The following is a 25,288-nucleotide window of genomic DNA, read 5'->3' as shown; positions in this document are numbered from 1 at the left end:
CAAGCCACTGTACTCCAGCCTGGGTGGTAGAGCAAGAGCCTGTCTCTTAAAAAAAAAAAAAAAAAAGAAATTGTGTATGACAACCCAAAATTGATATAAATAAGATTGTATGTTCCAAATATTAAATTTGGAAACTTTTGTGACAGATAGGACAGGAAGGAAATTAAGAAATTTGGGCAAAGGGCATGAAGAGGTTATTTACAAAGCAAGAAATAGAAATAGCTAATACATATTTGAAAAATATTCAACATCAAATATAAGGGGCAGGAGGAGGGAAACAACGAGATAACAGCTTTCATGTTGAATTGTCAAGGATGAAAGAGATTGAAAAACTCGTATGCAGGGGTGTGTGTACATGGGGTTTATCCAGATATTTTCTCCATATGTCATTCAGCTTGGCTTATGGCCTTTTTGTTTGCCATGCACAAAATTTAATTTTTTATAGTAATACTTTCTTGTTAAAAATGTTTGATTGATACATAATCATTGTACATATTTATGGGTTATATATGGTATTTCAATATATGCATGCAATGTATAATGACCAAATAAGGGTAACTATGTTATCCATTGCCTTAAATATGTATCTTCATTCTGTGGGTAATTTTCCAAATCTTCTCTTCTAGCTATTTTGAAATATACAATAAGTTATCATTAACTATTATCATTCTACTGTGCTATTGAACACTAGACCTTATTCCTTCTATTTAACTGTATTTTTGTACCCATTCCCCAACTCCTCCTCATCCCCCACGCTGTCCTACCCTTCCCAGCCTCTCTTAACTATCATTCTACTCTACCTTCATGATCAGGTTTTTTAGCTTTCACATATGTGTGAGAGCATGCATGCGATATTTGTCTTTCTGCTCCTGGCTGATGTCACTTAACATAATGACCTCCGGTTCCATCCATGCTGAGAATGTCAGGATTTAATTTTTTTTTTTTTTTTTTTCTTTTTTTTGAGACAGAGTGTTGCTCTGTCAGCCAGCGTGGAGTACAGTGGCATGATCATGGTTCACTGCAGCCTTGATCTCTTGGGCTTAAGTGATTCTCCCACCTCAGCCTCCTGAGTCTCTGGGACAACAGGTGTGCACCACCACACCTGGCTACTGGCTAATTTCTTTTTTATTTTTGTAGAGACGCAGTCTCCCTATCTTGCCCAGCCTGGCTTTGAACTCCTGGGCTCAAGTAATCCTCCTGACTTGGCCTCCCAAAGTGTTGGGATTACAGGCATGAGCCGCCGCATCTGACCAGGATTTCATTCTGTTTTATGGCTAATATTCCATTGTGTACATATACCACATTTTCTTATTCATTCACCTGTTGATGGACGCTTATCTTGGCTATTGTGAATAGTGCTGCAGTAAACATAAGTGTGCAGATATCTTTTCAATAGGCTGACTTCCTTTACTTTGGATATACACCCAGCCATGGGATTGCTGGATGATAAGCTAGATCTCTGTTTAGGTTTTGCAGGACCCGCCATACTGTTTTTTCTAGTGGCTATACTAATTTACATTCCCACCAGCAGTGTTCTCTTTTCACTGCATTCTCGCCAGCATTTGTTATTTTCTGTCTTTTTGATAATAGTCACCTTAACCAGGGTAAGATATCTCACTGTGGCTCCAATTTGCATTTTCCAGATGATTAGTGATGTTAAGCGTTTTTTTCACATACCCGTAATCCAATTATATGTCTTCTTTTGTGAAATGTGTATTCAAATCATTTGCCCATTTTAAAATTGGATTACTTGGCTTTTTGCTATTGAGTTACTTATACATTCAGTTTATTAATCCCTGGTCAGAGAGTTTGCCGGTATTTTCTCTCGTTATGTGAGTTGTCTTTTCCCTCTGTTAATTGCTTCCTTTGCTTTGTGGAAGGTTTTTAGCTTTATATAATCACATGTGTCTATTTTTGCTTTTGTTGCTTGAGCTTTTGAGGTGTTACTCAAAAAAATCTCTGCCCAGACCAATGTCCCAAAGCATTTCTTCAATATTTTCTTCTAGTAGTTTCATAGTTTCAGGTCTTACGTTTTAATTTGATTTCCATATAGGGTGAGAGGTGAGTGGAGGGGGGTGCGTAATAGTTTCATTCTTTTATATATGATATCCAGATTTCCCAGCATTATTTATGGAAGAGCCTCTTCTTTCCCCAGTATATGTTCTTGACACCTTTGTCAGAAATGAGTTGGCTGTATATGCATAGATTTATTTCTCTGTTCTCTATTCTGTTCTGTTGGTTTATGCTAGTACCATGCTGTTTTGGTTTCTACAACTTTTAGTATATTTTAAAGTCTGCGGCTTTGTTATTTTGCTTGGGATTGTTTTGGCTATTTGGAATATTTTGTGGTTTCATATGAATTGTAGGATTTTTTTTTTCCACTTCTGTGAAGAATGTCGTTGGTATTTTGACAGGGATTGCATTGAATCTGTAGATTGCTTTTGGTAGTATGAACATTTTAACAATACTAATTCTTTCAGTCCAGGAGCATGGAACATCTCTTCATTTGTTTGTGTTCTCTTCAATTTCTTTGATCTGTTTTTTATAGTTTTCGTTGTGTAGTAATTGTTTCGATCTTGCAACTTTTATGAGTTTTGGTTATATTACTTTTGTGTGCTGTTAACAATTTGACAACATACTGTCTACTCTTTGATCCAGTAATTCTACTTCTAGGAATTCGTCCCAAGCCATAAAATGATATCTGTACTCAAGATTGCTCTTCATATTGTTGTTAATATTAGTGAATAACTGAGCAAAGTTGCAGGAAAAGAGGACTTGTTAAAAAGCTTATGGTGTGTGTATATATTGACAGATACACACTACACAAACATTTATATATATCATTTAAGGAATTATGTAGTACATTAATAACCACTAAGGTAATATATAGATTAATATTTATATAGAAAGATATGCATAATATTACTAAGTGAAAAAAGCAGTATATATCTCTTTTCTGTAAACTTGTATGTGTAGCTTTCAGTTGTAAGCAGTAACTTGATTATAGTTGCACAGAGAGTAGTGGTCTGAGGCAGCTGTGCTGTGAAATTAAAAGCACTGAAATGGATTTGGGGACTTGAGTTTTAGTTACTGTTTTGCTAACTGTGCTACTCTCAACATACCTTTTCATATCTCTGGTCCTAGATGCCCTCTTCTCTAAAAACAAGGGAAGGGATGGGCATTTAACTTCACTAGCAATGACAGATAAACCATAGTGACTGTTACATCCCCCTTCTGCAGGCATGGCAGACGTTAGAGGTCAGTCTTAGTGTTCTTTCTCTGGGCTCAGTCACACTTTAGAATTCTTCTCAGCACACAGTTTTAGGCCACCGTTTCTAAGCAAATTGTACTTTATACTGAAAACTTCTTTGCCGTTCTTAAAAGAGGATCTTAGAAGTTCTTTCAGCTAAAAGATTTCTCTGATCGAGGCACAAAATTATTGTGACAAGAAATAACAGAGAATGCTTTTTCGGTAAATGTATTTTTTTAAATTTTCTAGTATCCACATTTCTTTTAAAAAGGTGAAAACAAGTAAAATAAGTGTGGATGACATATTTTATTAAATAAAATATTTTAACATGTATCTGGTATAAAACAATGATTAATAAGATATTTTACCTTTTCATTTTTGCATACAAAATCTTTGAAATCCAGTGTTTATTTAAAGCACATCACATTTCAGCTAATAAATTGTATTGGAAATACTTGATCTGTATTTAAATTTACAATTTAAAAAGCAGATTCTCATACCCATCTTAAGTTTTCTAATAATTGATTTGAGTATTAGTTCTTAAGCTTAAATAAAAAATTGAGATGAGGTTGCAGTAGTCACATTTCAAACATCTGGTAGCACATATATCCAGTGACCACTATGCGGATCAGTAGATGTTTGGGGGATATAGAAACAAGAGTTTTTCTAACTTTTATCCTTCAAGGAGATTGTCCGGTTGGGAAAGCAAGATATCCAAAATAAACATGTCAAGAATATAATCCAGAACGGTCTAATTAAGTGCTAGAAGTTTGCCATGGACAGACAAAGTGCTACTTGGGAAGGAAGTTCCAGAAACACCACAGCTGGGTACATTCTTCACCACTCTGAGTGGTGGCAGTGATGCGTTGGCTTTGTGAGAACGGTGCTTGTCTTACTTTAGAAAGTGTGTGTGTTCTGCCTGCAGGCATGGGACTCGCTGTGCTGGAGAAGTGGCAGCCGCTGCAAACAATTCGCACTGCACAGTCGGAATTGCTTTCAACGCCAAGATCGGAGGTATGGGAAACCAACTTACGTGGATGTAGAAATGCACCAGTGAGCTTTTTGGTTGACTGGCTTTCAGAATCCTTTTTAAATGGAGGTTAAACGATTGGGCATATCTTTACGTAATAGCGTTCAACTATTGCTGGCCCCAACATGACCATGTTAGCAGGCACTGTTAAATGTATTTAGTTAAAGACTTCTGAAGCAGTCACCCTAAACTATTGTAAACACTTTTCTTTTAAACAGACTTGAAAAAATGTTATCTAGTAGTGAAGATGGGGGTCATTGACATTTGTACCAAAATGCTACAATTGGTGCCTGGGTCAGAAAGAACTAATCATATAAACATTAGGCCATAATACCTCTATGGAAAGAAGCATTTTGTAATTCTCTCAAAGTAAAAAAATCCTGGTTTTGTTTTTGTTTTTTTCCTTTGGCTTAGGCTTTTAATTGTAATTAAAATGATACATGGCAAAAAATCTCCTTTTGTAGTCCCATAACATAGTGATACTATTTCTATGAATGATTCAGATTATATCTATATGCAGGCATGTGTATGTACAAACTCAATTATAAGGATCCAGCCAAAGCTGTATAAATTTAAGCATTAATAAAAGCAAACTCTTAACTTTCCCATTTGTAATCATCTTTGTAAGAAACAGCCCGATGCCACAGCCACACACAAATGGGAAGAAAATATTGTAATACAGTCTATGTATCCTCATGGTTTTATCATTATGCCTGAAGGTATTCCCTAGGGGTCTCCTAAGGGCGTCATAAGATGAATGAAGCTCCTGGAACCAGGTTGACCTCCTTGTTTCCAATGCACTATTTGTTTTCAAGTGGGAAATAGTGTTGGAGCTAAAAAATTAAAATGACAATTCTGTCTGGGATAGGAATATGAATATAGAGTTTCCCTAACATGAAATATTTAAGGTATACAATAATAGAACTAAGAAAAGGCTTTCTGAATCTACCTTGAATCTCAGTCCACAGTGCATTTGATCTCTTTCCTTTTTCTCCCCCTGAATTCTTATGAGTATGATAGTTTGTTAAGCACTAATTAATTAGCGGGGAGCATCTGCTATTTATTAAGCACAATGCATATGAAAGAGCTAAAGAAAAGAGGCAAAGAAAAAATTCTTCATTCCCTGAAGAACGATGAGAGTTCTGGAGGCCCCTCATGATCCCAAGAGAATTAGATCAGAGGCTGCCAGGTCAGCCCTTCTCATGGTCCAGGATATAGTCTCTCGCGTACACAGACACACAGCTCCGGGTTCTTATCATTACTCTCCAGCAGAAACCCAGAAATCTTAATAATTTTGAAAAAATGAGACGATGAACTTGTGAACTCACAGATAAACCAATGACCTAGCTTATAGAACCTTATTTAAAAAAAAAAAAAAAAAAGGAATGTATGGCAACAAATCAAAAATGTTCTAAAACAAGAACATTCTGAATAATAAATTTAACCCCCGTACCCAAGGCATGAAGGCTTGGAGTTAAATGAGGAAAAAATAGCCTTTTATCTTTAAACTTGACAAAGTAAAAATCTTTCTTGTGAAATTTCTATTAGAAAATGAACATCACCCTCTAAGTATGATTTACAAGCATTTTTTTGTACATGACATAGAAACTGAATTCAAGTGTTATGTCCTACTCTCCTGTTGGCATTTAGAACACTAGTGAGCTTATTTGGGGCAATTACTGTGTTTATTTCAGACCTCATTGTATCAATAAAATAGTTTCATTTTATGCTTTTCAATAGGAAGTAAGAGGATGGAGTCGTTCATCTTTCTTTGCTAAAAAACCTGCAGGTGAATTTTGAATATTTAAATTAAATTAGGCCAGTGGTTACTCAGGATGCAGTACATTGAGATCATTATGTAGGGTTTTTTACTCACGCAAAACAAACCATGGAAAAGCTTTCCAATTTTCATTCCAAAATTTGTAATGGAACTTGTTCATAGCTTTCATTCTCCGCCTCTCCTGTTAACACACATCTCCATTAAAAATTCAAAAGTCTCAAGGAAAGACAGTCAAGAGACATTAACACCCAAATGTCTTTAGAGATACATGGAGGGGAATGAAATGTTGGCTAGATGTTAGATGACCATGGGAACTTATTTCCCTACTTTTTTGTAAAAAATTTTAAAGGATGAAGGGTCATATCTGTCATGGAATTTAAAATGGTTCAACCTAATATCTATATTTTTGGATTAAGAAAATGAGACAAAATGGTAACAGTTATTGAGTAGTGGCTCTGTGTATGTATATGTTCATTCTTCATTCTTTCTATTTTTCCTTGTTTGCAAGTTTTATAGTTAAAAGTTAAACATTTTTTTAATGCACGTGGAAGATATAGTTACTTCAAGAATATTTTTATTTCTACCAGTATTCCCACCTCAACTCACATAACTCTATCTAAAGCTACTTGGTTTGGGGTTTTATTATTTAATCCCCGTTTGTTGATAACCAATAAAAACTTAAAATCCTACTGATGACGAGGTTTTCCTAAGGATTAAATTTGGCCTGTAAAAATATAATTTTTAAATGATACAGTGTTTCAGTGATGGCATTTAATTTAAGCTGAAGGAGAGATATGTTTACGTAACAATTAGATGCTTGGTTGTGGTTGTTTTTATGAGCCTCCAAAATAAAAGGAAAAAGGAAAGCCTGACATTTGGCATAGAATTTATTTCTGAGTATCTTAGTGTCTCTTTTTGCAAAGTAGGGTTAATAATAAATTCGTATCTGTTTGATAGAAATATGCTTAAATGAAGATTAATAACTAAACATGGCTAAAACCCTTTGAGAATTATTTGAATTGTTGCATCCACAGAGATCATTCTCATTTATTATTTGACATAAATAACTTAGCAAAAAAAGAAACATTAAGTTCACATCAATCTTATGATTAGAGGCTAATATTAAATATGGAAGACATGAGACCATCCTACCTTGGCAGCTTTCCAAATAGTATATGACTGCTAAGGTTAGATAGAATGTTTTATATCAATTAAGAACACAAGTTATTCAATAAAGAGTTTAAGGAAGATGAACTGCTTGAAGATCTCTTTATCAAGTACTCACTCAAGAGAGGGATGCAAAGGGAGAGACTGTGGCAGCTGTTATAAGGAATGGAACCTTAGAAAAAGAAAATGATGGATTAAAAAACATTTTTAAGTTTTGCTCTTTTATATACAACGTGACATCCTTTCTGCCCGAGACACTGCCTGCAAAGTATACATTATCCTTTTGCTAGGGGAAGATATGCGCACTTAAGTGTTGATTAAAAATGTATTCTTCCCCCCGAGAATCCTGCAGCTGTGTTGTTGGAGTGTTGTGTAGTGAAGCCCTGTAATGAACTAGTTCTCCTTTCTGTGTTGAAGGAGTGCGAATGCTGGACGGAGATGTCACGGACATGGTTGAAGCAAAATCAGTTAGCTTCAACCCCCAGCACGTGCACATTTACAGCGCCAGCTGGGGCCCGGATGATGATGGCAAGACTGTGGATGGACCAGCCCCCCTCACCCGGCAAGCCTTTGAAAACGGCGTTAGAATGGTAGGTTTTAAAAGCATGGAGGCTTATACTGTGTAGATGGGTGATGATTCTCATATGAAGAATCTATGGGTTTCTGGCTGCAATCTAGAGAATTGGATGGAGCTCTTAGGCTGAGCCAGCAGGTAGGCTAATGGAAAGAGGTGGTGAACATTTGGGATTGTGAGTTATTTCTGTTCTGCCAGTGAACTAAGAGCTAGAGAGTTTCTTCTGAAGAAAACAGGTACATTACAGTGCTTAAATTCTTTCAAAGAAAATATATTAATACGTAAATCTTGCATTCAGAGAAATACATTCTTAGGACTGTGAAATTGAGTGAAGATAATTTAACACTCTCCAGGTAGTGAATAGATTGCATAGTGATGCCCCTTGGGGCATCTCCCTTTTTTTAGTACTTTCCCTAGTTTCTCCCACCTCTGTCCCAGGACAATATTATTTGTGTTCCAGCTCCTGATCTCTACAACCAAGTAGCTTAATGCATCGTTCTTTTCCTTAATTACACCAAAAAATTGATTGACCACTCTCCCCCAAAAAACTAACCATATAATCTAATGTAATAAAATGTCTATTTCAAATTACAGATCTTAAGAAATCCTGTCTTATTTAAATTAAATTTTGAAAATAAGGATACTAATCTTTGTAATCATGAAAGGAGGAGAGCTCCACCGGAAGTAATGTCTTTTTCTTATTCATGAATGGACCTTTGGGTGATTTAAAGCATACCGTTAGTCTTGTTCATTGAAGGCCATTATTGATCTGGCCCTAACCTCGCTTTTCTTCCTCCTCTGTTTTACTCCTTATAATGTAGACGTGCTCCACTCCTATCCAACAGCACAGAATGTTTTCCTTGTTCTTCCTACATAGTTCCCGTGCGCCATTCCCAAGTCCTCCCACTGTAAGCCCAAATTCTGTTTGACCATCAAGCCCCAGCTAAAAAAAGTTTACCTCTTCCCAGAAGCCTTCTCACTGCCCAAACTAGAATTAACTATAAACAGACCCTACCTGTGCTTTATATTCTTACTACTGTTACATAGAGTTCCTCTCATATTGTGCTTTATATCAGAGTTAGTTCTGGGTATATCTTCCATACTAAATTGCGAGTTCCTAGAGAGCCGCCCTTGTGCTCTATACATCTTCATGGGCTTTGCAAAACCTAGACAGTGCATTGAATTCTAGTGAGTATTCAATAAAGTTGTTGAATCAAATTTAATTAACTACAAATGATGCTAACCACAGGGTTGTTAAATATCCAGCTCAGATATTTACAGTGGAATGCATTGTTGATTAATGTAATGTTGCAGCTGGAGTAAAAATAATGATTTGCCCACATCTCTGTGGGATTTTTGTTAGAGTTTTAATAGAAGACTGAGCTAAGCTGTCTTCTAGTTATTCTGAAATAGACTGGAGGAGAAAATTATATACTTATTTTGTAGGTACTTCATAGCTGAAAGATAGTTCACGGTTGGTTAAAACATTCACTTTTTTAGCTCTTTGTCAATTTTCAGCTGTCTATATTAGAGTCTTTTAAATCATAGGATAATGTTTTAACTCATTGTCTAGAAGTTTTCTTTCAAGGTGCCTTAACAGCAAATGAATATATTCTGTGTAATCTGGTGATTTCATTGCTGAAGCCACAGACTACAAATTGCTATGATCTCTATGTTTTCAGTAGAATGATCATTCAAATTAAGTAAACGAAGCACTGTTCATATTTAATCATAAAACTGTATGTATATGGCTCTTATAATAAAGAGCAATCTGGACTTTCTCATTAATCTGAAAATACTTAAATTAGTAATACACATAACCTCATGAATGCGCATGTATATATAAAGAATGCCCCATATTCAATACCTGGTTTTACTAACGGACTAGTAGGCATCTCACTGAAGCAGAACACATAAACCAACAATTTTCAAATTTATTTTTGCCGGGGAGTCTTTCATTCGATGGAAATCTTAACTGGAAGCTTAGTGTGTAAAAAGTTAAAAATGTGGTACTTTGTTAAAAGAAGAGGAAAAAGAGGTTAAGATTAGAAACAAAATCATCTGAGAAAATTATTCAAACACATAGGAAGATTATATTTAGAAATAATTTGGAGGAAATTTACTTTATATTCATTATTAATTATGAAAGTAACCTATGCTTATTGTAACAGATTATACAAAAATGAGTGTAAAGAGGAACTTAATAATAGATTTCCCCACCCAACTGGGTAACCACTGTTAAGAGTATAGGCTACATGTTTCCATACTCTTGTGTATATTAACATGCAAACAGGGATTATATACCTCTGCACATTACTACTTGCACCTAATGGTCTATCCTACACATCTTTCTGGGGCAACCCTTAAGAATAGAACTCATTTATTTTATTTGTTTCAAAATTTTTAGAATATAGAGCTATCATAATTAATTCAATAATCCATTGAAGATCTTCCAAGGTTTTACTTAGAGAAAAAAAGGAATTCAGTTTTAAATCAAACCATTTGCTTTTAGAGTTGAGGTAGTAACAAAAGAAATAACTATCAATAAGAACAAATTGTTTTTTGGCTCATAGCATTGCACATCTTAATATGGAAAAACCGTGGTGATGCATTTAAATGTGATGAGGTCAACAAGATAGTGTTTTCATGTATTTAATACAAATAGGCTTTTGGGTTGGGCTAGGATTGAGTCCAATATTTGCCATTTACTTATCTCTAAGCTTATATAGATCAAATTACCTCTCTGCTTCCATTTTCTTATCTAAGGTAGGGCACTAATAGTGATGTTATACTAACTAACAGAGATGTTATAAGTGCAAAATGAGATGATAATGCATGTAAAACAGCTAGTATAATACCTGAAATATAATAAATGCATTTTATGTTTCAGAGAAAAGATCATGTCCTCCTACAAAGCTATTTAAATTTGTCTTCAGTCCATCATCCTTCTCTCCTATACCATTTCCACACTGCCTAGTTCCTGATAATTCCATTAAGTTACCTGTTGGGGTAGATTAAAAATAATAGGATGCAGGCCGAGTGTGGTGGCTCATGCCTGTAATCCCAACACTTTGGGAGGCTAAGGAGGGTGGATCACCTGAGTTCAGGAGTTCGAGACCAGCCTGGCCACCATGGCAAAATCCTATATCTACTAAAAATACAAAGTTAGCCGGGTGTGGTGGTGGGTGCCTGTAATCGCAGCTACTTAAGAGGCTGAGGCAGGAGAATCCTGTGAACCCAAAGAGTGGAGGTTGCAGTGAGCCAGGATCGTGCCACTGCACTCCAGCCTGGGCAACAGAGTAAGACTCTGTCTCAATAAAATAATAATAATAATAATAATAATAATAATAATGTGATGGAAGTCAACGTAGCCTTCCTGAGCTATGTAGTGTCATTTATTTTGTTCTTCCTATGTCTGTACGAAAGCTTCAATTTCACTTGCCTTTAAAGGCATATCTTCAATTTCAGTGAGATAGCCTCTGGATATACAAATTCAGTCTAGTTATTCGTGTTTGTAGTCCTGAATTTTGTTTGTATTTTCCCAAAGGATGTTCCTCTAAATATCTATTGATATATAATTTAATATTTTAAGCAGTGTATTTCTCTTTTCCAGGTTAAATAAATCTTTTTTATGAGGCATCAAGTGAGACAGGAAATTTTATATTCTTTGATAGTATTATCATTTGTATTTTTGTGTCACATACATTGTCAAAGATAAAGAAAATAATTGAATAAAAACAATACAATATTAGACTATAGGGTACAACAATGAAATAAAAAAGTGATTTATTGGCTTAATTACTTAAGGAATGAAGAAATAAATGACTGATAAAATAATTCCTTCGGTTAGCTAGCTGAAAACCTACACAGCAGCCTAAAGTCATTCTGGCCTTTTATCATCTACAAAAATGTAGGGATTGGAATTTATTTATTCATGATATTAAGCTTAGCCAACTCCCACTTTCTATATACTGTAGATAAAGGGGTCAAAAAGACATCTGCATCTTATATGTGATACATAAAAGTTCCTACATTCTAGCAACAAAACAAGAAACAAGGTAGAAACAATCAAGACTATTTCAGCTGAGGGTAAGTGTAGGAATGAAAGTAAACTGATTTCTGCTGAGGGAAAGCACAGCTGCCTTAGTTAGGGAAGACAGAACATCTTCTTTGAGGAGGTTATATTTGAACAGAGACATAAATGATAACAAGCTAATCATATGAAGAACTATTATATGCAGAAGGAACAGAAAGAGCAAAGAACCCCAGGTAGGGAAAGATTTAGGTGTATTTCCAGAACACAATACTAATATAGGTGTTGAGAGCAAGTTGGAACAGAAAGAGGGCAAAGGGAGATGTGTTGGAGGGGAAGGTGGGGGCCAGCTCACAGGGCTTTCTAAATGATGGTGGATGTGTCAATTGTGTTCTGTTATAGGAAGCCATGAAAGACTTTAAACAGAATTGTGGTCTGACCTTATACAATTTTAAAAGATCACTGCTATGTAAACAGTAACTGTATGTGGGGTGAGAGATGAAGAGGCATGACTGGAAGATTGAAGTGGTCCAGGAGAGTGTTGGATCAGGGTGGCAGCAGTGTCAAGACCATCAAAGAGATCAGGCAGCAATAGATAAGCCCAAGTATCGAAAGATTTTCACAGAGGAAATAAATATGTTTTGCTCAGGGAGTCCAAGTATTGATTGCATCCATTATTTCTGCAAGCTAATCAAAAAATGTAGCAAATATTGAATTTCAAAATGCTCCCTATTTGTTTACTATAAGATAAGCATTTGGCTCAAAGAATGTAATACTGTTTTCAAAGACTTTAACAAAATCAGAATTGATTCAATTTATAGCCCCTTTAGAATTAATGTGGCAAAATTACATTAGAGAAACAATGTTAAATAAACCATGTCACAGATGACAACTTGCTCTTTCTTCTAAGGAATGCATTTTATTTGATGCTAAGGAGCTATAAAATTAAGTGCAAGAGTTAGAGTTATATACTTTGGGCTGTATACAATTAATAGTAATAATAATAGCAACATGAATATTTAACATTTTGTTCAGTTTATTATACTGTAGTCATCTTCTAGGACTTAAATGATAACATTTAATCTTCATGATCTCAAAAGATAGGTACTGTTCTTCCCAATTTATAGAGAGGAAAAACAGAAATTCCCCGTAGCCAAGAAGACAAAACATAGGCTTCAAAAAAATCTGGTAAATTCTGTTACATGTTGTCATTTTGATTTTATTTGGCACACCGGACCTTCCGCCTTTATCTGTGGCCACATACTCTAGCTTTTCTTCTGTTACTATGGTGAATTAATTGTTCATCTTCTACCTAAGGCCACCTCCTCCATTTGTTCACTGGACCCTATCCCATGTCGCCCCATCAAAGACCTCCTCAAAAAATTGTTTTATCTTCAAAATTTCTCTCTCAACTCTATTATTACCTTCAATATACATTTGTACTGTTCATTCTCCTGTCTTAAAGAACGAGAGGAGACTCCCTCTTTGGTCTTTTTAAAAATAATCTCAACTTTATTTTAGATTCAGGGTTACATGTGCAGGTTTGTTACATGGGTAAATTGTGTGATGCTGAGGCTCACCCAGGTAGTCAGCATAGTCCCCAGCAGATAGTTTTTCAACCCATCCACCCCTTCCTCTCCCCTCTCCCCATAGTCTGCAGTGTCTGTTGTTCCCATCATTATGTCCATGAGTACCCAATGTTTAACTCCCACTCATAAGTGAAAGCATGCAGTATTTGATTTTCTGTCCCTGTGTTAATTTGCTTAGGATAATGGCCTCCAACTGCATCCATGTTGCTGCAAAGGACATGGTTTTATTCTTTTTCATAGCTGTGTAGTATTCCATGGTATATGTCTACCACATTTTCTTTATCCAATCCACCATTGATTGGGCACCTAGGTTGATTCCATGTCTTCACTATTGTGAATGCCACTACAATGAGCATATGAGTGCTTGTGTCTTTTTGGTAGAACAATTTATTTGCTTTTGGATATATGCCCAGTAATGGAATTGCTGGGTTGAATGGCAGCCCTGTTGTTGTTGGTTTTTTTTTTTTTTTTTTTTTTTTTGAGACAGAGTCTTGCTGTGTCGCCCAGGCTGGAGTGCAATGGCGCAATCTCGGCTCACTGCAAGCTCCACCACCTGGGTTCACGCCATTCTCCTGCCTCAGCCTCCCTAGTAGTTGGGACTACAGGTGCCCGCCACCATGCCTGGCTAATTTTTTGTATTTTCTTTTAGTAGAGACGGGGTTTCACCGTGTTAGCCAGAATGGTCTCGATCTCCTGACCTGGTGATCTGCCTGCCTCGGCCTCCCAAAGTTCTGGGATTATAGGCATGAGCCACCACGCCCAGCCTGTTTTAAGTTCTTTGAGAAGTCTCCAGATTGCTTTCCACAAATGGTATCTCGTTGTGGTTTTGATTTACATTTCTCTGATGATTAGTGATGTGGAAAATTTTTTCATGTTTGTTGTCTGCTTGTATGTCTTCTATTGAGACGTGTCTGTTCATGTCTTTTGCACATTTATTAATCAGGTTGTTTGTTTTTTGATTGTTGAATTATTTAAGTTCCTTATAGATCCTCGATATTAGACTTTTGTTGGATGTGTAGTTTGCGAATATGTTCTCCCTTTCTGTAGGTTATCTATTTATTGATAGTTTCTTTTGCTGTGCAGAAGGTTTTTAGTTTAATTAGATCCAACTTGTCAACTTTTCTTTCTGTTACAATTGCTTTTGAGAATCTGGTCACAAATTCTTTCCCAAGACCCATATCCAAAATGGCATTTTCTAGATTTTCCTCTAGGATTGTTATAGTTTGAATCTTACATTAAATCTTTAATTCATCCTGAGTTAATTTTTGTGTAGGGTGAAATGTAGGGGTCCAGCTTCATTCTTCTGTATAAGGCTAGCCAGTTATCCCAGCACCATTTATTGACTAGGGAGTCCTTTCTTTGTTACTTATCCCAGGGCCATTTACTGGAATAAGTAGAGACAATACTGGGATAATAGAGAAAGAATAAGGCGTCCTTTCTCTATTGCTATTTTTTGGTTGACTTTGTTGAAAATCAGATTGCTGTAGATGTGTGGCTTCATTTCGGGATTCTCTATTATATTCTGTTGGTCTACATGTCTGTTTCTGTACCAATACTGTACTGTTTTGGTTACTGCAGCCTTTTAGTATAGTTTATATCAAGTAATGTAATGCCTCTGGCTTTGTTCTTTTTGCTTAGGATCACTTTGACCATTCGGACTCTCTTGTGGTTCCATGTGAATTTTAGAATAGTTTTTACTAGTTCTGTGAAAGATGTTAGGAAAAGCATTGAATCTATAGATTTCTCTGGGCAGTATGGCCATTTTAACAATATTGATTCTTCCAATTCATGAGCATGGAATGTTTTTTTCCATTTGTTTGTATCATCTCTGATTTCTTTTAGCAGTGTTTTCTTATTCTTCTTGTAGACATCTTGCACCTCCTGGGTTAGACGTATCCTTAGGTATTTATTATGTGTGTGTAGCTATTGTGGGTGGATTGCATTTTTTTTTTAAATTGAGATGGAGTTCACTCTGTCACCCAGGGTGGAGTGCAGTGGCGTGCATGATCTTGGCTCACTGCAACCTCCACCTCCCAAGTTCAAATGGTTCTCCTGCCTCAGACTCCCAAGTAGCTGGGACTATAGGTGCACACTACCATGCCCAGCTAATTTTTGTATTTTTAATAGAGATGGGGTTTCACCATGTTGGCCAGGCTGGTCTCAAACACCTGACCTCAGGTGATCTGCCTGCCTTGGACTCCCAAAGTGCTGGGATTACAGGCATGAGCCACTGCACCCAGCTGGATTGCATTCTTTATTTGGCTCTCAACTTGAACATTATTGGTGTATAGAAATGCTACTGATTTTCATACATTGGTTTTATATCTTGGAACCTCACTGAAATTGTTTATTGGTTTCAGGAGCCATTCAGTGGAGTCAAGGGTTTTTCAAGTATAGAATCATATCATCAGCAAAGAGAAATAGTTTGACTTCTTTTCCTATTTGGATGCTTTTTATTTCTTTCTCTTGTCTGATTGCTTTGGCAAGGACTTCCAGTACTGTGTTGAATAGGAGTGTTGAGAGTGGGCATTCCCTGTCTTATTTCAGTTCTCAAGGGGAATGGTTTCAGCTTTTGACTGTTTAGTGTGTTGTTGGCTATGAGTTTGTCATAGATGGCTCCTACTATTTTGAGGTAAATTCCTTTGATGCCTAGTCTGTTGAGGATTTTTGTTATGAAGGGATGTTGGATTATACTGAAATCTTTTTCTGTCTGTATTGAGTTAATCGTGTAGGTTTTGCTTTTAATTATGTTTATGTGGTAAATCACATTTATTGATTTGCATGCGTTGAACCAGCCTTGCATCCCAACTTGATTGTGGTGTATTAGCTTTGATGTGCTGCTGGATTCGGTTTCTTATCTCCTCCCTAATACTGCCTCGTTTCTCCTTTTTTCCCCTGTAGAATGAAATTCTCTGAAGCTGTTGTCCCATCTTGCCATCTTCCAACTTTCGTTTTCCATTATCTCTTGAAGCCACTGCTTCAGGACTTCACCCCAGCAGTCCGCTGAAGCTGCTTTTGACAAGGTCACAGTGACCCCTATATACAAAACCCCATGCTTCTCTGAGCTCTCATATAACTTGTTTTTTTAAAAAGCTTCACTGGTTTTTCCTATATACAATATAACACACACGTACTCCAGCCCTTCAGAATCCCTTCTTTGCAATTATTATACCTCCTTCTATTGATTATTTCTACTGATCTCATTTTCTCTTCCATGCTTGTTCTACTGCATCCAAGTACCCACGATAGTGTCTGGCACTCAACAGGGGTTTAATGAAGAAAGGATGAATGAGTGAATGAATTTATAAATGACTTCCATGCCAATTTGATGCATGTACTGCGATAATTTACTTAAGGATCACACTGGTATTATTTTTGCTTAATATTCTAGAAATGTTATAAACATACATGGTATAGTGTGATGGTTAAAGTACCCAGGCCCTGGATTTGGAAATATGAATTCCAGTACTTTCGTGTCATGTTCAAGTTAATTAGCTTCTCTGAGGATCAGTTTGTTTCTATATTAAAATGGAGCTAAATGCTAGTAAATGCTTTATAGTAATGTTGTGGTGATTTTATGATTAATTCCCATAAAATATTCAGCAGAGCTCCTGTAACAATGTAAAGTCTCTAAATATGTTATGAATCTTAGTCATTATCACTATTTAAAATGGGCAAAGGTAATAAAAACAAAAAACTGACTAATCACGCAAAGTACCATAAGAAATTTTTATTGTTCTAAGTCTCATGTTGCTGAGTAACCCTTATAGAAAGTCATTATATAATCTTGAGATTATTATACAAGAATGGCCTATATAAGTGGGAAAAATATCAAAGATAATATTTTCTTAAGTATATGTCATAAACCACTAATTTAATAAAATGATAGGCGAAAGGGGTTGGGGGTAGAGAGGTTTTACTGTCAAGTATACTTAAGAAACTCCACTTCCTATATGCTCCTTTTGAAGATTTAAAAGCATATTAAGGCTAGGCCTGGTGGCTCTCGCCTGTAATCCCAGCACTTTGGGAGGCCGAAGTGGGCAAATCACCTGAGGTCAGGAGTTTAAGACCAGCCTGGCCAACATGGTGAAACCCCGTCTCTACTAAAAATACAAAAATTAACCGGGCATGGTGGCCTGCACCTGTAACCCCAGCTACTCCGGAGGCTGAGGCAGGAGAATCGCTTGTACCCGGGAGGCGGAGTTTGCAGTGAGCTGAGATTACGCCATTGCACTCCAGCCTGGGTAACAAGAGCAAAACTCTGTCTCAAAAAATAATAATAATAATAATAATAATAAATAAATAAAAGCATATTAAGGGCTCTGAGAAGTCCTGTAGTGAAAGCGATGCATTTAACCACGGTTCTCAACTTTAACTACATAGAAGCTTTTCTTATTACTTTTTTGAATTGCTTTTAAATTTAACTTCGTTTTAAAATTTGAGGAATTACTTTGTGCAATTCAGCTAAAGTCATTAGACCTTTAGAGTCCAAACATGGGAACTAGAAATAATATTAGTGGTTAATTTTATCAACATGTATGTATTCTCTCACTTGTTGATGGCACTCCCATTCACCCAGTCTCCCTTCCTAAACCCTAAGATTTCTTCCATTCCTCATGCTAGTCATCTAGTAAGTCTTGCATATTCTGTTTCCTAAAACCTTATGAAATCCATCTGCCTTCTTGTCCTTACAGTTAGAAACAAATCTCTCATACAGACTTCTACAATATCATACTTTCCAAACTTCCCAGCTTGAGCTTCAACTTTGAATTCTGCCTGAATACTGCAGTCAACGAAGTATTTTCATAGGCAAATCTTGTCATTTTTTTTTCTCTTTAAAACTCATCACTGCTCCTTATGACTGAGAAGGAACATCCTAGACTTCTTAGTAGGGCATATAGGTTCTCTCACAGGTTCTTTCTCAGTTTTGCCAGGGTCTCAGAATTGAAATTTTACATGTCATCTTAGGAAAGGATAGTTTAAAAGTTTCTCTCATTCAGACTTACACAGTTGCGTTTACCATGGTGAGCCTTTGGCTTCGCTCCTTGGCATGACCAGCAAAGCATTCTCTCAGGGAACATTCTTGGCTTCATCTTCCCAGTCAGTCCTAAATAGGAAAATGATTTTATGAAACAAGTGAGTTGACAATGTTTTAGCTGTGGATGACCCTACGGTTTGTGTCAGAATAAGAAGCTAAGACCCTAAAGTTTTCTATGATTGATTCTTTATTCATTCATTTATTCCTGGTTGCACTGAGGAGGCATTCACTGAGGGGTTATAATATTCCAGGCACTTTTCTAGATGGTAGGGAAAGATGAATAGCACTCAGCCCTTGTCTTTGGGGAGCTCACTCTATAATGATGAATAAATGTTCTAAATAAAGTGCCAGCAAGCTTCCAAAGTCTCTTCAGTTTACAGAATCTGGTAAGCTAGGGCAGAGTAGACAGCCCACAATAAGAAGACTTACTGTAGCACAGTCTAGTTGCCTTGGAATCATCTTTTTTGCTCCATTCGGATTTTAATACACTTGGTGCAATCGATATGCATCAGCAGGTGTCTAATATCGACAGCATTTCACAATTTCCTGACAAGTGTGTTTAATAACATTTTTTAGAAAAAGAAAAAAAAACTTGAAATGGAATCTTTTTCATAGTCAGAAAAGCCTCTGTTAAGGTTACCAGTGTTCCCGTTATTATTTGACTCAAATATTTTTTAAGGCCGGGCGCCGTGGCTCATGCCTGTTATGACAGCACTCTGGGAGGCCAAGGCGGGCGGATCACTTGTGGTCAGGCGAGACCAACATGGTGAAACCCCATCTCTACGAAAAATACAAAAATTAGTTGGGCATGGTAGCACATGCCTATAATCCCAGCTATTCAGGAGGCTGAGGCAGGAGAACTGCTTGAACCCCAGAGGCCAGTGTTGCAGTGAGCTGAGATTGGGCCACTGCACTCCAGCCTGGGCGACACAGCAAGACTCAAAAAAGCAAGATATCAAAAAAAAAAAAAATTCTTTAATACCCACTATATGCCAAGCACTGGTTTGGCATTTATCTTAGTCTTTTTTTTTTTTTTTCCTGGAGAAATCATGCAGTTTTTTGTAGATATTTTAGGAGCATAGCTTATAGAGTTTGCTTTGTCATTTTATCTACTAGTATACTTTGGAGTTCAAATCATTGTTCTTTGAGCTTCTTAGGCTTTAGTAATATCAATTAAAGCTTTCCAGTGAATTCTAACAGAACAGAGCCATTGTTAAAGATGGTCAAGAAGAGTCAGTGAAGTCAGGATCATTGGCCCCTTCACTCTCTGTTGAAACCGTGGACCTCATCCCATCCTGACTCTTTTCTATTTAGGGGTCCAGATGGAAACCAAGACATCTGATAGACATCTATTGGCATATGTCTGACTGTTTAGTCTCTTAGGAAGACACTGTTTACTATTTTCCCTTCCCATCATCAATTGCCTTTTCAATTCACCAGATTTAAAAATTGATGGATTATGTGGAGTGTTTGCTGAAAGCAAAGGTTGCTTGAACATACGCACAAGTGAACATACACATATTTCCCCACCCTTAAATTAAAGGCATATGTTCACCAGGAGGGCAGAGAAGAGGTATAATGAAAGCAGTAATAATAATCATAATAAAGTTAACCAATTACATCCAGGAGGGATATGTTTTTATCTGATACACACCCAGCTGTAGCAGGATTAGTACCAGTTTGCTTTTTAATAAATGACAGATTACTGTTAAACTAGTCAGCAAATGTAAAATTTTGGAATGATACATAGCTAGGCGGAAAGAAAAGGGAGCTTCTTTAAAAATTGGTTCCACTTAATGAAAATTGACTTTAACTGGGATTTGCTTTAGAAATTCTGCCTTAAGATTTAACTACATCCTGGTAGAATTCTGTGTATTTAGAACATTAACAAAGCTAAGACGTGGCTTGCCGAGTGTACCCAATATAATATCCATTTTGGAAACAAATGTGCGTTTTTCATAAATACATATGTGGTTTCACATTATTTAATTGCACAAAGTTATCTGACATCCAACTATCAAATTTAGGTTACTATATTAATGTGAATTGTTGTGCATTTTTATGGAGAGGAACACAAATCTGTTCTAACCTTGCATAGGTGCAAATTTCAAATTTTTATTAACATCTTGTTTTCAGTTTTAGTTCAGAGATCCATTAGTAACTGGGCAGTTTAAATCAGCTTTTGCAAATCCTATTTTAAATCCCTCTGTTAGACTATTCTACTACTGGATTAATCAGTTATCAATAACAGTCCTTTGTTCCTTTGGTTTGTTTGCTCTGTTTATAGTTACTGCTGGTCTACCTGGGAGGTAAGTGAACTCCTCCTCACAAGAGTGTTCTAGTATAGTATAGTATGGGTGTCCCTGTTAAGGGAAGATTCCAAATCATATAGGGATTAGATTAGGTCAAGTTGAGGTCTATACTAATTTTGAATTGCTCTGATTCTCAACATAGTTTTGAGAAAGTTGATAGGGAGAACAGACAGATTAGTTTCCTTCAACATAACACGGCAGTCATCGGAAAAGAAAAACCACTATTTAATACACAACGGCCCATTGAACTCAGTTGATAATATCAAATGATTTTAAAGTACATATGGCTTAGATAGCAGGTTTGTTTTTCCACTTCACCTGAGCTTGCTTTCCTCACCTCATGTTTGATGAATACAGTCAAACCTAATATTTAGCTGTGAACATTATTATAACGCCTACAGCCAGTTGACATAGGCATGAGCAGGAGCCTCACAGGAATACTCAGCTTATTGATGTGTAAACTGAGTCTTGGCAAAGTTAGGCAACGGGGCCAATAAGAAATATGACTGTGGCACTTTCTGCCACCATGCTCTGTGCAATAGCAGCTCCTGTTGGGTGGGACACGTGGGCCCATCTGTTCACACGCAGCTCCCAGTCAACCGTAGCTGAATTGTGGTCACCAAAGTGAACATTACAACAAAGATCTCTCTCTTTTCTGAGTTCCTGGAGAACTGATCATTCAGGCAACTGATTTGGCACATCCCTGAACCCCACCGTGTGGTCTGTTCTCTTCCTCTTCATCCTTGGATGTGGCCTGCAGTGGTATAGAGTCCCTCCCTTGCTCAAGTTGGTTACTCTCTGGCTATTTCACCTGAGACAAACTATGAGCACTGGTTTCCCAGAGAAAAGGCTATGATAGGACTTGCTTTACAGAGCTATCGTGAAGGCTGAATGACATTGCACATATGAAGTGTGCAGTCCTGCAATGGGCTTCTTATAAAAGGAAGGGCCACACTGGATGCATCTTTGAGGACCCAAAAATAGTCACTACAGAGGCTTGTAAATAATGTGAGCCTGATAACAGCTGTAATTTTCTCTAAAGCATAGTTTGTTTTAATTAAGACAGGATTGTGTTCATGGGTAGGAAATGGAGAGAGCTGATCTCTATTTCAGAAATGTTAGGAGTTACTCCGTGTAAGATCAAGATTACTACTTCATATAGGAGAGGCGTGTGACAGTTCAGGCCACATGCTGGGCTCTAGATGAGGGTAGCTTACCCTTGCAGACTTGAGCTGGCACTGGGAACCACTTCACAGTGAGAGATTTCATAATTTAGAGCTAACTTAGGGAAGAGTATGAACTTTTCATTATTGTTGGAATATCCTTCTATCCTCCTTTCCAAGTGCCTGTCCAAATATTTACGGTAAGTTCCTTTCATACCTCTGTCGATAATAAATGTTTTTATTCTTTATGAAAGGAATTTTTCAAATTTTATGCCTTCCATATACATTTAAAGGTGATATATATTTCTGAGCAGTTTCAGCATTGGTAATCAATGTTAATATTAGAAATGTCCTTCTTAACTTCATAAACCTGGCCCTCCTGAAAGTCTGAGCATGGTTTTGCCTTTGCTCTGGGATGAACCAAGTTGTAAAAACTTTTGGAAGGTGTGAGAATAGCTTTTCTGGCCGGGCGCAGTGGCTCATGCCTGTAATCCCAGCACTTTGGGAGGCCGAGGCAGGTGGATCATGAGGTCAGGGGTTCGAGACCAGCCTGGCCAAGATGGTGAAATCCCATCTCTACTAAAAAATACAAAAATTAGCTGGGCATGGTAGTGGGCGTCTGTAATCCCAGCTACTCAGGAGGCTGAGGCAGGAGAATCACTTGAACCCGGGAGGCAGAGTCTGCAGTGAGCCGAGATCACGCCACTGCACTCTAGCCTGGGCAACAGAGCAAGACTCTGTCCAAACAAAACAAAACAAAAAAACAGAGAATAGCTTTTCTTCTCCCAAAAATGGGGATGCTGAGATAGTGGATGTACCCAGAACAGCTGTGTTGTTGCTAGTAATTATTGATTGTGGTTATTTCAGAGAGCATATCAGATATACATTTATTTTCTTAGCTGCTTGGAGTGAGGAATTGAGAAATCTAGTCTGCCTGCCCCTCTTTCCAGCCAATGTGAGATGCCCCCACACAATGGGAAAACTGTTTGTGCAGGGGCTCAAAACATAGAGGATGTAGGAAGGAGTGACCGGAAGTTAATCACCTGATTCTTGCTGAGGCTTCTGTGAACAGATGAGATGAGGTCTGAGAAAAAACAGAATTGACCAGTATGAATTGACCATCGAGGGACTATTAACGCAGCTAATTATTTGGGAATTGTTGATTTGGCAAAGGAGATAAGGCAGAAGGGAAGGTTGTTTTATTTTGTTTTTTATTTTTAATTTTCTCGAATCCACTATGGTTAAGCATGTTTTCCTAAACAAGCTGTTAAGTATTTTTAGGAACACCTGGTGTCAGTACTAGTCAGGGGAAATCAGCATTGGATCAAGTAAGACTGGGTGCATTCTGGTCCCAGCCCTGCCTCTAACTGGCTCTGGTAACATCATTTCCTGAATTCCCTTATGTAGAAATGTAAAATTATGCTGAATGAACCTTTTATGTGTCCAACTTTACATAATATCCATAGGGCATTATTCAGCTCCAAAATTATATTATTTGAAGTTCCTGAATGACCAGAATATCTAAAAGTTCATCGAAATAGAATTCTTTGTATGAAAGTGTATTTATTTTCATTGGTAAACACACCCAGTTTTTATTTCATCATACATATTCTACTACTCTTTCTCCATGTAAGACTGATTTTCTTCTTCCAGTTATGCTGTGAAAATAAACAAAGTAAAAGAAATCTACACGATTGTGATATTGCTGTCAGGAGCCAAGGGTCACACCAACTTGTACACTGTTGTGATAAAGTTAAGAAGCTGTGTTAAGTGTGTAAATCCTCAGTGTCAATCAACCCTTATGAAGAAAGGGCATCTCTGATAGGGAAATTGATTCTACTAAGCCTTTAGTGAGTTGGTGCTCTACCAAATTTATATTCTAGCAGATATGGTGAATAAGTAACTCAATTTTTTTCTTTCTATTCACACAATAAACATAAAATTAGCTAATGATAGGGATGCAGGCAAGTTCTGTATTTGCAGCACTGATTCATTGTCCTTGACACTAGCCTTTGACCACCTTACTCACCATTTCCAAGTGTCACTTTAGAAAACTGACCTGAAGTCCCTGAATTCAGTGCAACGTGCTCTCCGTTCATGGACTAGGAAATGAACAATATCATGAAAAGACCCTAAAAGTAGCTTATAAATGACATTTAAAATTTTGTCATTTGCAGTTGATCCTATAGTCATTATTAGGCTCTCTATTTTTTGAAAAGTGAAGTCGGCTGCATTTGATATGCTCAGGAAGCATATAAAATGGATTTTCATTTGTGAATGGTAAAATTAATATGATTGTTAATAACTGCATCTGATAACTTGAGTGCATCATTAAAAAGTCAAAAGAACATTAAAAATTTCTTGGCTTAGTGACCTATTGTGTGCACGGAAAATCATAATACAGACTACCTGGTATGGGGCTGAAAAGATAGATTGGTGAGGTTAAGATGCGATGGAAGAGGAGGGAGCGAAATCACGTCACATAAGAAATGGCAAGAAGACAGAAATGAGCGGAAATAGGTAACTATCCACGAAAGCCTTCTTTGCTCCATTTTTCTTACTAGAGAAGTAGAAAATCACTGCATTTGTATTTCCTATCTCTCTCATCAGCCATCTTTTGAGTGGCTAAGTAGCACAGAATGTGAATGGTGAAGATACTCCCGTACAGTGTTCTTTGGAAGCCAGTCTGATGATGTTTAGGCAGCCCTTCCTCAGAGTCTCTCTTAGGCTGCATGGGTGGGTCTGACAGCGGACAGGCTAAAGCAGGTGCATAAAGATTGAGACTAGTAGCAGGGCCAGGAACTGGGCTGCGGGAAGCACTGGACATCAGCAGGTGCTGGTGGAGGCCACTCACTGGTTGTTGGCTGGTTGCAGAAATCAGCTTTAGGGAGCTGTTGCTTTCCATTGGTAAGCATTTTCGATCCTGGAATTTTTGCTTGGAAACAAGCGGAATTAATGAACTGTTTCCTTTACTCAAATCACCAAATAAATAAAGCATAATTAATGAGTGTTTGCTTTAAAATACATATAATAGTTCCTCTGTTTACCCTAGTTATTCTGAGAGCGCAGTTATGAAATATTCTAAGTGTAGAAGCAGAACAAGAGAAACCTGGATACTCTCTACATTGGACAAAACATCTCATATTGTCTCATTCAAGTTACTTGTGGATGTTTTGAGGGGATGGACCACCTTATTCCCTGAATCTTAACTTGATTCCATATAATTAATTTCTGTAACCTCAGCTCCATCTTACTCGGATGAACTGATTGAAAAAACAAGTCTGGGGCTTAAGTAAGCTCTTATCCCATAGATGTCTTCATACACCTTTACCATGACTACATCATCTCTGTG

General features: G+C 37.1%; 1 protein-coding gene across 1 annotated transcript in view; it reads left to right on the top strand.

Annotated features, from left to right (window-relative positions):
• The window catches only part of PCSK5 (proprotein convertase subtilisin/kexin type 5), a 485,048-nt gene that overhangs the window by 175,722 nt on the left and 284,038 nt on the right, over positions 1 to 25,288 (top strand). The window contains exons 7-8 of the mRNA XM_011984097.1: positions 4,176 to 4,264; positions 7,645 to 7,817. Coding sequence (XP_011839487.1) covers positions 4,176 to 4,264; positions 7,645 to 7,817 — 262 coding nt within the window. The remainder of the gene's footprint in view (positions 1 to 4,175; positions 4,265 to 7,644; positions 7,818 to 25,288) is intronic.

The sequence above is a fragment of the Mandrillus leucophaeus genome, unplaced genomic scaffold (genome assembly GCF_000951045.1).
Source record: "Mandrillus leucophaeus isolate KB7577 unplaced genomic scaffold, Mleu.le_1.0 Scaffold260, whole genome shotgun sequence".
Lineage (NCBI taxonomy): Eukaryota > Metazoa > Chordata > Mammalia > Primates > Cercopithecidae > Mandrillus > Mandrillus leucophaeus.
The sequence above is the reverse complement of the archived record's forward strand: the minus strand, read 5'-3'. Positions and strand labels throughout refer to the sequence as shown.